At 43.1% G+C, this 17,003-nt stretch overlaps 1 protein-coding gene across 1 annotated transcript in view; it reads left to right on the forward strand.

The window, feature by feature from the left end:
• RXFP2 (relaxin family peptide receptor 2) overlaps positions 1 to 14,502 on the forward strand; it is a 44,831-nt gene extending 30,329 nt beyond the window's left edge. Inside the window, 1 exon segment of the mRNA XM_075081876.1 lies at positions 14,225 to 14,502. Coding sequence (XP_074937977.1) covers positions 14,225 to 14,502 — 278 coding nt within the window.
• The last annotated feature ends 2,501 nt before the right edge of the window (positions 14,503 to 17,003 follow it).

A 17,003-nucleotide genomic window follows, 5' to 3' on the forward strand; every position in this document is an offset into this window, starting at 1 on the left:
GGAGACTTTCACTGCAAGGGAAAAAGTATCTTAAGAAAGGAGTTCACTTTTACTAGAGATATTTTTGCCCTTCATGATAGCATTATTAAAAATAACAGCAGTCCTTGGATTTTATTTCCACTTGACAATTAATGTCTCTCATACACTCCCAGAGACCACACCTCTAAGGCTGTTTCAAGCATCTCCATGCCGACTGCCCTGAGCAAATCTACTATGTACTCCTTGAGAGGCCCTCTGGCACTAAAAATGTGCCACCAGGGTTTGTGGCATCTGTAACAAGTCCTGGCTGACCTTGGCTCTAACTTATACTTCCCCCATCACACCCTGAGAGGCCACCACTCAGCTCTAGGGAAAGGAGCTGCTCCTGCTGCAAGTCCCTCAGCATCCACATTGATCTCAGTGGTCCCCATGTGACAAACCCACAAAACTGAGAAATGGGAGAAAGGAGATCTGGGTGCTTCAAACAGCTCCAGGCACTGGACGAAGCACCATCTGTCATTCTGCAACACCAGATGCATAGAATAACCAAGGAGTCATGCCACCAAAACTGGCACCAGGCACAATTTTAGGGTCAGACATTTCCCAGTGCTTTGGGAGCATGGCCAAGGGGTATCTGAGGACTACTAGGCAAAGGGGAGAGGCAGGGAATTTGTACTTTAGGGAAGTGGCATAAGCAGTATAAAAAGACTGCAGCCACAGCTTGTAAGGCTTTAATGTTTTTGCATCAATCAGCAGCCGTTGGTTGCACAGTGAGGAGAGCTCACACTGTACCTATTTAAAGGGTAGCAGAGCTGTGACTCCAGCATGACGTCCCTAAGGACCTCCAGGATTCAAGGTAGCTTTGTTACATCTGACCTCTCCCCACAGGACTGTGCTGGCCGGAAAAAATCCAGCTACCCAGGGACTGCTTGCTGCCTTGCTTTTCCACACAGGCAGTAAGGCAGTATTGAACTTAAAGCACTGGAGGCATTTGGATTAAGAACAATATCAAGAAACAAGATGAAACTAAACCGTATGCAGGCAGTGATTTTAAAAATAGCATATATAGGTGGACCAATATACAATTTAAGTGCAAAAGAGTTACTGAACACTGCACTTACCAGTATTTATTGTGATGGCAAAAAGCATTAATGCCATAAATCTTACATATCACCCACATCTAATCCCTCAGAATGCAACTTTCTTTTCACTCTAACAGCTACTGAGGGGAATATGTCAAGGTAAAGTGCTCTTTGTCAGCCCACACAAGTGTTTTCTGACACTTCTTTCTATTACAACATACTTATTCAAAGAGAGAGTCCCTCAGCTTCACCTTTGGCTGTTGGGTGATTCTTGATGAGATACACTTTCCCAGATGAACAGAATAAGGTGTGAGAATCTATAAGAAATCCAAATGAGATACAGACCCAGAAGTGTGGCTTTTGATGGCACAAGGCAGAAGTGTTTTAACTGAAATATCTGTGGCATTTCGGCCACCATTTCCTCTCATTGAATCAGTTATGCACCTTGGGTAAGAAAATGGAGTAATAAGGAACTGTCATTCTGTTGCTGACTACTGTAAAATTGGCAATCAGCTCTCTAAAATCAGCTCCACTCAGCATGAGAGAATTGTTATTCCAGCACAGGAATATCCAAATGCAGAAGCTGAGATCATGCATTGAACAGATCCCCATTATTTCATACCTATGGAAGAGTTGGTGGTCTTCTTTGCAGGTATGAAACTCCTCTGCTTTGCTATCCTGGGGTCTTTTAATACCACTTCCATAAATCAGCTTTGGGCACATAGAAAAGGTGTCAGAGAATTGAGGTCCATTGCCTGAGAAGTTCAGCTCCTGCTCTGCGAGTGCTGGATTTACTGGAACAGTTTTACTGATCCTCCTTCACACGTACAGAGTCAGATAATCTCATCAGCGTACAGCTGCAGCAGATGGGCTGTGCCATCAGAAAAATGTCTCCTGGAGGAACAGCTTTGGCCAAGGTGCTTCCCTGCATCACGTCTCCACTTCTCCATGCTGAAATGCAGTTTCCCTTTCTAGCCTCCACCCCAGCCTGGTGCTAAGCCAGGTTTTTCTGCAGGGCTGCCTCTCAGCCGTATCAGCACCCTGGTTAAGCTCAATGAATAAGCAGAGGAAAACCAGTGTTGCTGCAAGGGAGAGTTCAGGAATCAGCAACCAGAAAGTGTGTTGGCACTTTTAGTGGTTGACAGTATTTAAATAAGCCTAAACAGGTTATGAGACCACAGGTGGAGACTTAGATAACACTCCTTGGAGCTGCACTAACAGAAGATTCATTATTTGCTTTACTATTTGCAAGTAAAGGAGAAAAGAGAGCCACAGAGAAAAGCCTCTCTTCCCCCAAAACCAATGCTAACAAATAGCTTAAAAGGAAGAGATATATTTAATATGAAAATAACTAAAAACATTTTTCTCCTATGTGTTACTCTTCATCTGTAGATCTGAAAGCCATTACTAATGACTTTTTAAAGACAAAAGCTGGTTTTTCATTAGTCAAGTATTCCTGTGCCATATCACAATTGAAACTGAATGTTCATACAAGATCCCTGGAAACAGACTGAAAAAAGTTGTTTGCTTTCATCATGGAAACCTAGTGAAATGCAAACAGTAAATAAGCAGCCACACATAAACAAGGTTCCTTTCAGTACTAACATTTTAAGATTATATTGGTAACACAGAAAGCAGCAAGTTTTTATAAGGTATGATGTTTTATTGACAATGTCTGTTTGAAAGCAGATACGTATTATAGTATGTATTTTTCATCAATATTCGTAATTACAGAATGCTCCAAAAGGCAGGTATATATTCCTAGGCTTCTCCTAAAGCACAAATCATTGAATGCACAGATAAGCTCAGAAGCCTTAAAATACAAGTTAGGAAAAGATTTTCAGACAAGTTTCATAAAGCATATTGGCTTCCTTTCAAAACAGCCCAGAAAGCTGCATCTCATGAAATTATTTTTATGTGTAATTTAGTAAGTGTATGGAAGCTTTTGGTTTTCCCTACAGATACATTCAGCTTTTGAGAAATCATGGAATTATTTGTGAAGCCACCACCAGCAAGCAGCCACTTTCCTCCTTATTTATTAAACTATTAATCAAGGCAATTTTAAAAAATTCATTTCCAAACACATGTCCTCAGTCATTGGGGGTGAGCAGACCAAGTTCTTTAGAAAAGTGGACTCAGAAATGGGTCAGGATGTTTTGTGAACCAGTGCCTTGGTAGCTCAAAGAAATATTGCTCATGGTTTCAGAAAGCAGAAATCAAGAAGAAATAAAACAGGGAGAAAGATATTTGTGTCATTATTAGCATTTCCACAAATACTTAAACTATAAATATGCTTGAAGTTATAGTGTTCCCAGTAAACAGTTTATAATCTAACATGAAAGGACTTCTAATCTTAGTCTTCTGGGATATAAAAAACCCCACACTGGTAAATTTAGCTATCTAGGGTTCAGCTTTGAACTATCTAGACTCTCTGGCACCACTGATTGAAATCCCTTTAAAATTGACTCATCCTTGATTTTCCTGAGTGCGCTAAATTGAGCATATTTATGTTTGTACCTTTCAGAGGCAAAGCTTGCTCTCAGGATACATAAAATGCCAGACCTTTATAATGCCCAGACTCTCGAACTGTATATGAAATGTATTTCCCAAAGTTCCCTGCAATTAGAAAGATTTACGAACACAGAGCAGTATATCTCTTAATTACTGATCTGCTCAAAGCATCATACCTATTTCAAAGGTTTTCAGTGCCCAGAAATATTTCATTGCATGACATGTTTGTGTGCTGCCTTCAGATTTAAAAAGCAAGTATTTTTGTGTACAGAAAACCTATATTCGTATTTTCAGTCTGATCTCTCAAATATCCCTTCAAAGTGCTAGCCTTAACTTTCTGGTAGTAAAAAGCTGAACCAACCACATGAAAAAGTTGCATTATGTAACAAGGCTGGCATCTGACAACCAATATGGAAGCCAAATGACAGTTAAATGCAAAGAATCTTGGACAAAAAGCAGCATGCCAAATACTCGGACTGGCATAGGAATTGGTATCTCACAACTTTGTTAATCCAGCAGTGACCATACAAAATCTGACTAAATATATACTCTCATTGGTTTAAGCTGGCTCCTTCAGGGGATCAGGTTCTGCACAAATCTGCACTAACTGCCCGTTAAATCCATGGCCCAACACATATTTTGGCCATGAAATCTACAGAGCCAAAGGTAACAGTGATACCTCCATTTCCAACTACTCTTCCAGTTGTGATTCTGGTTGTGCAACCACAAGCAGCTGACTTGATCATGATTTACCAAAGTGGAATGTCTTGCTCTCATTGCTTCCTGCTTCTCCTTCTCTGTCCCTCTTCAGTGCCCAGCTATGTGCCTCTGCTTCTTTTGTATTAGGTCTGGCATTTGTCTGACCATTTTGGGGGCCAATTCAAATTGTTAACCCACCTGAAAATGACTCAATATTTTTATGGAGTAGTTTTCTATCAGGTTGATGAATTAAATGAGCTTGTGCATGGTTCAGTGAGTACCGGAGCTGGCATAAGGTTAAGTAGCAGAAATGTGCAACCAGGAGCTTGGAGAGGAGAAAAAGGGGGGACAAAGAGGAGTCTTCTTCCTTTTAACAGCAGCAAGGCATTAGATCAGTTCACCATGAATGTAAAACCCTGTTGTGGTTTAGCCCCAGCCAGCAACTAAGCACCACACAGCTGCTTGCTCACTCCTCTCCTGGTGGCGTGGGGGAGAGAATCAGAAGAGTAAATATGAGGAAACTCATGGGCTGAGATAAAGACAGTTTAATAGATAAAGCAAAAGCCGTGCACACAAGCAAAGCAAAACAAGGAATTCATTCACCACTTCCCATGGGCAGGCAGGTGTTCAGCCATCTCCAGGAAAACAGGGCTCCATCACACATAACAGTTACTTGGGAAGACAAACAGTGTAACTCCAAAAGTCTCCCTCCCTTCTTTCTTCTTCCCCCAGCTTTATGTACTGAGCATGACGCCATATGGTATGGAATATCCCTTTGGTCATCTGGGGTCAGCTGTCCTGGCTGTGTCCCCTCCCAGCTTCTTGTGCACCCCCAGCCCACTCGCTGGTGGGGTGGGGTGAGAAGCAGAAGATGCCTTGGCTCTGTGTAAGCACTTGTTCAGCCGTAACTAAAACATCCCTGTGTTATCAACAGTTTCCGGAACAAATCCAAAACACAGCCCCATGCTAGCTACTATGAGAAAAATTAACTCTACCCCAGCCAAAACCAGCACAAACCAAGTGTCAGTCTCCAGTGAATTCTGCTTCTTAATCCTTTGAGATAGGGACTAGATGCACTTGCAAACACCTTTGATGGCTCTACTGAACCAGGCACCTCAGGAAACCCCAGAAGAGGTTTCAAATTTCTACCAGAAATGGTAAATTATATTCATGCAGTGATAAATCCGTTGTCAAATGGACTTCATTACAAGGTGGTACAAAAGAACCAGCTCTTGAAAGACTACAATAACACAAAACCAATAGATCAAAAATTATAATAACATAATTATTTCTGATAGCAGAAGCATCTGTCCTTATCGTTACAACAGAGGGCGCAGATTTGGGATTAAATTATATGTTTGATTAGGGGTTTATCGTACCTTAAGTACTGTATAAAGTTACATATTAATTCTGCAGTCACTCATATTGCTGAATATCTGAAATGCTGCTTCTGAAACCAATGAAATTACTCTGAATTTTCAGTCATACCAATTAAATCTTAACTTTTATTTAAATACTGTCCTGGTTTCAGCTGAGATAGAGTTAATTTTCTTCGTAGTAGCTAGTATGGGACTGTGTTTTGGATGTCCTGAAAACAATGTTGATAATGCGGAGATGTTTCAGTTGATGCTAAGTAGCGCTTACACTGGTCAAGGACTTTTTCAGCTCCCCATGCTCTGCCGGGTGCACAAGAAGCTGGGAGGGGGCACAGCCGGGACAGCTGACCCCAACTGACCAAAGGGATATTCCATACCATATGATGCCATGCTCAGTACATAAAACTGAGGGACAAAGAAAGAAGGGAGGGAGACTTTTGGAGTTACACTGTTTGCCTTCCCAAGTAACTGTTATGTGTGATGGAGCCCTGTTTTCCTAGAGATGGCTGAACACCTGCCTGCCCATGGGAAGTGGTGAATGAATTCCTTGTTTTGCTTTGCTTGTGTGCACGGCTTTTGCTTTATCTATTAAACTGTCTTTATCTCAGCCCATGAGTTTCCTCACATTTACTCTTCTGATTCTCTCCCCCATCCCACTGAGGGGGAGTGAGCAAGCGGCTGCATGATGCTTGGTTGCTGACTGGGACTAAACCATGACAAAATACTTGCTTCTTAAGGGCTTAGCTCTGGACAGACAACTAAATTAAACAAAATTCTTTGTGTTAACATTCAGACCCTTCCTTCCTCACGTTTACTTCCACCAAGCAGACAGACATTACACTAGTAGTCACTTGAAAAGAGGACAACAGCAGCCAGCAATTGAACCCCTATAGCTGCTGAGCAAACTCCCACTAAAATTAAACCTAAAATAAGCATTAGAACTTCTAAAGCCTGGAAATGTGTACCAGGGGAATTTTGCCAAGAAAGTCCTTCCTAGAAAGGGGGCAATTCAGCTGTCTAAACATAGGTGTCTAGTGCCATTTGAGAAGTCTAGGTATGGTCTCTGGGATAGCAGGTGTCTTTGCAGGTCCCCACCCATATCTGCCAACCTCACACAGATGTCTTGGCTGCCCCAGGGCTTCTCAAAGGGCACCAGACGTCTGTGCTGAGGCAGCTGAATCCCACCCAGAACGTCTACCGTGCAATTAAGCACAACTTAAAATTCTTCTTTAAGGAGGCTCTGGAATGAAAAAGGTAACTACTGTTAAGTATTAAATTTATCCCATAAACAAAACTTGTTCAAAGAAAGTTGCCCTACCTCCTTGTTCAAAAAAACTAATCACTTTTAATTTGTCTAAACATGCTCATGAGTTTTGGGGTTCATATTTTCTGTCAATAGTCTTAAATCTATGACTCCTATGACAAAGATTTTATTGCATAAGAAAAGAGAGCCTTTGATAATAACCAGTTTTAATTTAGGATGGTGACACACTAAGCATTTATGTGAAATGAGCATAAGCAACACAGAGCATGAGATTATTACAGCCCTGTGCATTGTATAGTGACTTCAGGTATAGAATTAAATGACATCAGAAAAGCAGCCTAGAAACTTCTGCTGCACATATGGGTCTGAAGAAAGAAGAAACAGGAATTTGTGATGATTTCTAAGTCTAGAGGTCCAGGAAGTGTGTGCAGTCCTGCCTATCTTTACCTGTTCATAAAGGTTAGAACACTGCCTGTTGATTTGTACTGCTTCAGCCTTGCACTTACAATCACTAGCACACACTTAGCAAAGCTGACGTTCACTTCTATCTGTTTTATAGTTATGTAAGGAGATAATTCCTTTACACCAGAGGGATGTAGAGGAACAGGAGGCATGAGGATGGAGGGGGCGGTAGAATTACTTTTCCACCCACATAAATGAGAAACAAAGGCCATAGCAGTTGCTGAAGCAGACTGTATTAGGCCTTCACCTTCCTTCCAGCCCAGAGGACCCCAGAGCGCAAAGAAGAATCTGGTGCTCTGTGTTACTGCTCACCACCAGCACGGTTAGAGAAAAAGGCTGAAAATACACAGGTCTGATATATGCAACTAACATATTTCAAAGAAACCAGAGTCTAGGGCTGAAGCCTGCCCGCTTCATGCTACTTTTCCAACTTCCGCCTGTTTGTCCAACTGATTTTTTGGGATAAGTGTTTTGCCCTGAGGTGAAAAGCCTCTCCTGCTTATTGCTTCACTATTTAGTAGGTTGGCAAAACAATTTCATCATGCATAATAAACAGAAAAAAACTGTAAGCAATGTGACAGTTGCTTAAGACACCTGGATTATAAGCACAGGCATGAAAAAGGGGCCTAATTATATCTATTTTCTTTCTAGCATTTATAGAAATGTGATGATGTTTCAGGCAGCAAAGGGAATTAGTTTTACATGAACAGCACCACATGCAGTTACCTTCTTGGTCACTCTTCCTGAAGTCACCCATACCTCAGCATGTCACCTCAGCCTTGTATTTTCTACTAAGATCACTAATTCATTAAAAAAGGTCTCACCTCCCACTTTTGAGAAACTCAGTTTCCATGGGTGTAACACCTATGAAAACCAAGGGGTATACACTGTGAAATGTGAGTGGGAGGTCTCTGAGTTGCTGTTTGATTCATTATGCAGTAATATCCACTACTTGCACTACTGAGACAGTCAGAGAGAACAGCTGTTTCTATGAGTTTCAAAGAGCCCATGTGTTAAGACGCACTAGGCTTACTACCACTCTTGACTGTCTCCAGGTGAGCATGAGATGTCTTCATTCTAAAATTAGGGTCTCCGTTGTCTCAAAAATCTTAACAAGTAAAAACATGATGCATTTGTGTGTTGACATCTTGGTCATGCTGCTACACACAAATCCAAGCAAGCAGACTGAAGTTAGATTCCCATATGTCTTGTTTAAGGCACAACAATGTCATTCAGCAGTGAAGATCAGGGAAGCAGCATACAGATGAAGCTGGTGTAGTACCTATCTAGCAACTAACATCTTCCTTATGCTTTGTGAAATGTTCTAACTATGGGGAATATAATTTCAGTGCTTGGTATAGTACTGTAGTTCCTGTTAAACAACTATAATTACTTCATTAAAGCTTATTTCCCAATAAGCTATGACCCTATTCACAGTTGCTCTGAATCAAATCATGCTATTAGAGAAGTTGCTTGTGCAAACTCTCATAAAACTTCACCTTTTTGTACCCCCTTTGCACTGGTAAAAATGACAAAGAAAGGGAAGAAGCCACAGAAAACTGCACTGCATGTCTGAGTCCTTTAGAGGGGACAAATAATTAGTGTTTTATTTATTTAGACTTTGGCAACATATTTCTACCTTTTGGTTCCCCTGCCAGAAAAATCACTATAATTAGATGCAAGTGCATATCAAGCAGAGTTTGTTGAAGGCATCTGAAGGGTGTGGAAGGCATCTGAACAGTATGTAGGCATCTGAAGAATGGTAAACACGAGTACCTCAAGACAGTGTCTCCCTCCATGAACTGACAAAGGCCGTTATCAAATTGCATTTCCTCCATTATTCCCCAAAAGATGAATCTCCATGTAGCATGTTTTGCAGGTGGTGCTCTGAAGTCATCAAACATATCCCTCCTCACTTCTGAAGTCAGCTTTACCATCACCTCCCATTCAATCTGTCTACACCTAGCCCAGCTATCAGAAACAGGAAGAGGTCAGTTCACAAATATGATGAGTTAGTAGTTGTCAGAGTCCTGCCAGAAATCTCCTCGTTGGAATAAGACACTTCTGCACTAAAGACTCTGCAAAGGAAATGCAAATTTTTAAAAGGTAAGATCCATTCCAGTCACTGGAAATAACTGAGACTGTATTTAAGAATGTAATTTCCATGCATTTCCATGATCCTGGCCTTCAGTGAATTTTTTTGGATCATCCTAAATTAAAAGAAATGGGCAAGCTCTGCCTAATACAAAGTGATGTAATTTCAGATATTTACACTTCACTTAAAAATAGTTCTCAATGTCAGGAGAGAAAGGAAATGTCAGCTCTTAGCAATAACAACTTCTTCTTTTATCTCTCTGCTAATGTAGCATTTGTTAACACAGGAAAAGGAGTCTGCAAAATCACGTTTGACAGAACTTGTCACAACTGAGAAAAAAAGTTGACCTTTGAGTGTTTCCAAAGTGTAAATAAAGGTAATGCAACAGTTGAAGAGCACTTGTATTCTGAACTGTACTTTGAAAAAGCAAGGAAGTCAAGCAGAAAGGTGCTTAATGCTTTTTCCCTGTCATCATATAAATTCTTTTTAATTTGATAATTTTGGAATTTTCTTAAGGTTTCCCTTGTCCTTCATTGTCAGTAGGCCATTAACTGAAGAAGTGGGAAGAAGCAGAAAAGTTGGAGACTTCAAGCCGTGTTAGCTGCTGTGAGAGCTGCCTTCTCTTCCAAAAGACCATAAAAATATTCTGCTCTTAGGTGTACTAAAATGCCCAAACTAGGAAAACTATTTGTTATTTATTTCATCAAACTGATAAATGACTGGTTGCAACTATGAATGACTTTTCCAGACATTCATTTCAAGCATGTTTCCTCATTTCCTTGGAAACTGAGAAACGAAGAAACTAAAAGAACCCAAACTGCCATTGCATATCACTCTTTTTGTCAGTGTACAAAATTCCTTCCCATTAAAAGTTGTGCTTTAAAATTCCTGTTATGTGTGTCTTCCAAATATCAGTTAAGTTATCAAAATGGGCATTTTTAAAGCCAAATGATAGAGAGAGAAAATATTTTAAAACTCCCACTTCCTACTCTAAAATATACTGAGCTTTACAGTGAGCTTCCAGACAAATTGCGTGATCTTTAAAAGCATGCAGGCCACTTTATTAAACAATAGCCCAGCTCCCAGCCCTTCAGCCAGCATGCACACCTTGTGAGTAATAATTTCAAGCTGGAAATTCAACCTTTGGTATCCTTGTAAGAAGACAGGTATTCTAATTGGTTTGCAAAGGACTTAAGTATCATTACTTACTATTATGAAGAGCTGTCACTGTCATTAGATAAATGATAGAAAATAAGGCCAAAAGAGTTTAGATACTCCATTCCCTTCCTCTTCCATGCAGTGACCTTTCTTGCACAGATTCTAGTTCAATATTTCCTCCACATCATCTTGTCTCCTTTACAATGCCCTTCAGCCTTCCTCTTCATACCCTTTTGTCCTGGTCCCCACATTCAGCCACCTAATACTTTTTCCCACTATCCCCCCCATAATATATTCTTCTTTACCTGCCTTCCTTGTTTCTACCTTCAACAAATTTTTATTCCTTTTCTTCTCCTGTACACTCTTTTTCTCAGCCCACCTGTCTCCCTTCATACTCCTAATCATTCCAATCTCTTTCCAAACCAGCCTCCTGTCCCCCTCAGCTTGTTTCAGTGCCCTGTTTCCTCACTTCTCACAGACTCTTCCTGCTGTTCAACAGCCTTTCCCTTAATAGCCTTTCCCTTAATTTCACTCTCTTTTATGAACTGTATATGCCAACACCCTATAGTCCTTCATCACTACACACTCCTTTAACATCACGTTCCTGTTAATTCACTTTTTCTCCTTCAGCTTAGATTGCTTTTGCCTCCTAGCAGCTTGTTCTAGCAAGGTTTTGATCTGCAGTTTATCAGATTACTGAATAGATTACCTGGTAGCTGAAATGCTAAAATAGTCACCCCTCACTCTTTACATATAACATATTTTTTCTGTTCATAAAAAGAGCTGATCATGTTTTATGGGCAGGATGGCAAAAAACCCCCAAAACCTGGATGATGCCCATCTGCATTTGAGGAATGAGATTTCCTAATTAAGTGAACAATGAAAACAGCAATACCTGAAATAAGATCATCCTAACCACATGTGAAATTATTCTAACACGCAAAAAAGAGATAAACTCATGAGCTACATCCTTCCAAAATCTTTTAAAACATCCTTGGTGTGAAAATCTTGGGGGGGGGGGGGCACCTGAGTGACACACAGTTAATGCTGTCCCTTTTCCTGTCACACATTGCAACTTGATAGTCAACCCCCTATTTGTGTCTACTTCTAGTGTTTTTCAAATATGGGACACAAGGGCATCGGACATAATGGGTTTCAGTCTCTTTTTAATAAAGTCAAGTATTTCAAAAAGTAATAGATAAATAAACCATTATATTGGCATAGCCCCCTCCTTCCACAGCCAAAGGACAGGGGGGATTGCCTTCTACAGGAAACCACCGGTTCTCTAAACTTATTTCTACAAACATTAGAAAAACAAATTTAGTCTAACCTGTGGCTTTAAGAGCATTTCTAGTTAAATGTAATTACAAATCTAGCTGCCCTGAGGACAAGGGGACTCACCCAATCCTTTCTAAGTCACAATTTCCCCTCTGCTCCTTTTTTTCCCCCAAAGGGTAGAAATTTCACCCCAGCATGCACAATTACAATCAGTCTTGTAGCTCAGCTGCATTGGTTAATGTACTTTAGGGAATCAGCCAAGATTTAACTTCTTGCCCATGTTACTCAGTCTCAGAGATAAATATCTTGTGTATAACCTTTAAATTCTTGGATCCCAGCAGCTTTTGAAAGTTGTGTGCATAGAGATTTAATTGAGGTTTTCATGCAACCTTACACCCCTACAAAATTCCAAGATCCTTTCCAAGAGCTTAGTCTCAACCTACAAGATGGCACAGCTTGCAAAGACATCATAGGTGCTAGAGGTAATGACAATGCTTTTCCTCTATCTTCTCAGAATGCCCTTCCATTTCTGCTAATTATACCTTATCTTCATTAATTAGTTGTTATAAAGGTCAAAATCCAAAACGAAGGTGCTGATTTTTCTCATAAAATAATCCCCAAGCTACAGGTCTTGGGAGATGAGATGGCTCCAGACCAAAATTTACTTCCCGTGCAGAGGAGAGGGATGCAATGAGGAACACTGGAAAGCTGGTTAATTGGGAAAAGGGAACAGAAAATGCAAACCCTCCGTAAGGAGAATACTGGTTCTCAGGTATAAGTATTTATCACACAGCTTTCCTACAGAACGTCACAGATGAGGTTTTAGGGGGGGCTGAAGCACTGAATTAGCTGGTGGTGTAAAAAACACTCTCGCTTACCTCCTCGCTCTGAACGCTCTGACATCGATCCAAAATATTTAAAAGCTTGCATTGCAGAACGCCGAGCGGCACTAAAAGGCAGGCGGAGGTCTATTACCCCTCTCTCCCCTGATGGGCCTGCGCTGCCTGGCAGTAACGCGCAGCACAGATGGTGTATGGATGACGTATAGACAACAATACCCACTTTTTCATCAGCCTGTGACACCCTGTTAGATGCATCCTTGTTGGATAAAGAATTCCCATTCATAATTACTCTCTGAGATTCCGGAGTTTTAACTTCAAAACTGATTGCTATGAGTTATATGAATATATGTTTTATGTCACACAGTAATTTTTGCCACAGAGGTGTCTAACTGTAATATTGTGAATGGTTTATAATGGATGACAAACTAACATGAGTCATATATGGTCCGGTTTTAACCTGGAATCAATCCCAGGTGATGTGGGGTTTATGTGATTATTTTGTTATTCTGTCCTCTTGTCTGTCAGCGCATGCCCCTAACAGATTTTAAAGCCTTTGCCAGTTTGACAAGTCAAGTGGAGAATTGGGGTACAAGTCTCAAAGACACTATATTCTTTGAAATTTCATGAAAATTCAAAGAGAAGAAGAGACACCCCAATTAGTCTCTCCACTAATTAATGTCACCACTAATTTCACAATTTTACTTCAGCCTCTTATTAATTTGGAAAGATTAATGACATGTCTCTTGACCGGCGGCTCTGCACATGGATGTCAGCCCAGCATACGCGCAGGAGGAGAAAACTACAGGTGACTTTGGCAGGAGGGAGAGATGCAGAAGGTTCAGTGGAAGGATACAGGGCAAACGAACATCCCTCCCTAGGAAACCAGGCCTCGTCAGCTATGCTGTTTAAGGAACAGTATGTTTCTCGTAGAAAAAAAGACACCAGGATGCTTTTACAAGCCTATTGTCCTAAAGCTGAGTTGAAGTTGGAATACACCTTAGTGTCTTAAGCTGACAAACTTTATTTCGCAAAGCAACACGTTCACCCTTGTAAGGACAACCTTCTCACAACTTGTCTGTATTCCTAGCAGTATTCCTCAGTATTTTTAAAAAATTATCTAAGACAACTCGAACGGGTTGAAGTCGTTCCTGGTTGACTCCTTTCATACATGCTGCCACCTTGCAAGCTACCTGACACAGCAGGCTTAATCCCCCATCTTTTACCAGCTCCTCACAGCCAGAGGGATGCCGCTCAGCAGCGAAAGCGCACTCCTGCTCCTTTCGAACCCTGAGCAGAGCACTCATTGCAGCTTCTCCTCTTTCTGCTTTGGGATTTCACTTAACCCTTCTGACTCACTTTGGACCCGAGCCCCACCTAGGATTTCAGTTTAAGACCTCCTTGCTGTCAGGTACTACCGGCACTGCAGGTGTCCCTGAAAACCCTTTGGTTTATGCCCTTTGATACCCTCCATTTCTCAGTGTCGCACACCGAGCGTCTCCCCTCCCCAGCGGGGTTATCTGACCCAGGACGCTTGCTGCCTGCCCTCCTGAAGAGGGATCGGGTAACACGGACCCCGTCCAAGCCCTCGCCGTTGCAGAAGGAAGCCTCTCGGGCCGGCTCGCCCGCTCCCGGCGCCCACAGCCGGGCTCCGCAGCCCCAGCGCCGGGGCCTGCCCCCTCGGCCGCACCGCCCCGGGCTCTCCCAGGGCTGCCCGGCTTTTCCGACGCGACGCCAAAGTCGCTCCGCGTTTTCCTGAGGGTCAGGACGCAGCCGCGCCCGCCATGCCCGCCTCGCGCCCAGCACAGCCTAGCCCACCGCCCCCCTTCTCTCCCGGGGCGTCCCGGCGGGGAGGAGCCGCCCGCCCCGCCCCGCCCCGCCCCGCTCCGTGCCGCCCCACGCAGGGACCTCCGGCGCGATTCCGCCGCTGACTGGGACTACCCGGTGCCGCCTCCGGCTTCCCCCGCCCTCGCTCCACCTGCGGCGGCGGCAGGACCCAGGTGAGAGCGGGGCGGCGCCGTGGAGGGAGGGCCCGGCCGGTTGCGGCGGCGGCGGCTCCCGATCGCGAAGGAGGGGTCGGGCGGAGGGAGGCCGGGCTCAACTTGACAGGAGGGAGGGAGCGAGGGAAGGAGGCGGCGGTGGTGGCTGCGCTCGCCGGGCGCGGGTGAGTGAGCGAGCGGGCGGCGGGCGTGGGGAGGGGAGCGGAGCGGAGCGGAGCGGGCGGCTGAGGCGCGGCGCGTCCCCGGCGGATGGCGGGTGGCTGGAGCAGGGAGGCGGCGCTCGGCCGCGCCCCGGTTCTACGAGGAGAGGCGGGGACACCGGGCGATCCCCGGCTCCGCTTCGGGGGCTTGCTGCGGCGTCGTCTCATCTCTCGCTGCCCGGAAGAAAGTTTCGGGGATGCCGGTGAGGCGGAGGTTCCCCCATTCCCCTCAGCCGCCCGCCAGCCTCCCTTCTCCTCCTCCACCGAGTCTGGTCGCCAACGAGCGGTCGCCCACACCGACGCCGCCTTCGCTCAGCGCCCGATCGGAGACAAAGCCGCTCCACCTGCCGCCACAGCCCCTCTTCCCGCCGCCTCAGGCGGCCCCGCGGCGGGAAGAGGGGCCGGGGCGGGTTGTCCTGTCAGTGACGGTCGTGTGGAGAGACAGTGGCCCGCTGAGCACCAAGCAAACTTATTTTTAGATGTGTCTCCTGTCTCAATGCCTCTTAAATATAGCACAGCCTTTATTTAAGGAGTGGGAAAGAAAGTGGTTCTGGAGGCCTCGTGGTGGTTTGGTGTTTTGTTTTTTTTTTAAAAAGCCTGGTTAAGGGAAGAAAAATGTTTCGGTGGTATAGGCAACTGTGGGACAGTTAATATCCACAGGTATATGCAGGACGATTTTACCGTGTCTTAATTAAGGTTGCCTCTTAAGCACGTGAACAAAGGTACTTGTGGCTTTGTCCTCCGCAGTGTGTCTTCAGCGTGAGATGCAAGGTCTGATGTACGTGCACATCTGATTCATACAATACTTTTTATAGGGTGACTCAAGTTTTTTTTTTTTTCATCTGTTGTTTGCTTCGTTTTCTGTCCTGTCACTTCTCTCTGGAACGCCCGCAACATGTGGGTGGTGGAGGTTGAAGGAGTGTGCAGCAAGAATCAGTACTCTTTATTATTTTTTAAATTAACCTTGTGCTTTTGTTTTAGCTCCTGTATCTCATCTGATTCTAGTGACAGAACTACCATAAAATAAATCAGTCTTATTGTGCCAAGTGTATAATATTGTATCATTTGTATCAATGATCCAGTCATGATCTCACAAAGGAGAAGGCTGATTTTTATTTTTAAACCACTACAGATGTAAGGGAGACTTGTGTAAATGAAAAAGTATATCTCCAATAGAGAAAGGAATTTTAAGAAGAAAAAAGGCATCAAAATATAGAGTATTTTAGACTGAAAAGGACCTCTGGATGTCAGCTAGCCCTGCCCCCGTGCTCAAAGCAGGTCCAGTTGGATAAGGTTGCTCAGACCTTGTCCAGGTGAGTTTTGAGCATCTCCAAGGATGGATATCCCTGTCATTGTGGTGGTGGCAGTTTCTGACCACTTTTGTGGTGAAATAGGTTGTTTTTTTTTTTCTTAATCTAATGGCAGTTTCCTGTGTTGCACTTCGTGTTTCCTCTTGTCCTGCCATTGTGTACCTCGCATCCCTTGCGGGTGGTAGTAGTCGTGCGTATCTGTAGTTCTAGAAGCTAGTAGAAACTATGCTAGTGTTTTGGACCAAAGGGCTGATTGTTTCATGACATCATTCTAAGTATAATTGCTAGATTTTATTCTCATAAATTGTAAATTTATTCTGTTAAACATTTGCTTAACATTTCCTATTTTATTTGAATGCGGTTCATAGCAGATAAGCTTATTAATTTAAAATGCATAAACACCTTGTGAAGACTGTTGTTTTCTTTTTTTAATCAAATAAATGTCTCAAATAATTTACCCATCACTGGTTTTGTCCATTGGCCTTGTGTTTCTTAACTTGAATTTGAGGTAGTTTGCTCCCAACTTTTGATAGAGTCCTTTCACCATTTAGTCCCTTGGAATGATAAAGAGTCTACTCATTTTAATAGAAGGAAAGCTTTTTGGCTTTAATCTTGAAACAGATTTTCCTTTGTAAGGGATGTGCCTTGAACAATACAGTACAACCTGTTATTACTGGGAAGTCGCCTTTGTACTATATAGGCATTGTTTAATGCTCTGGAGAAGCCTTGGCTGTTATTTATGATGCTGTT

This window comes from Phalacrocorax aristotelis, chromosome 1 (assembly GCF_949628215.1).
Source record: "Phalacrocorax aristotelis chromosome 1, bGulAri2.1, whole genome shotgun sequence".
In the NCBI taxonomy this organism is placed as follows: domain Eukaryota; kingdom Metazoa; phylum Chordata; class Aves; order Suliformes; family Phalacrocoracidae; genus Phalacrocorax; species Phalacrocorax aristotelis.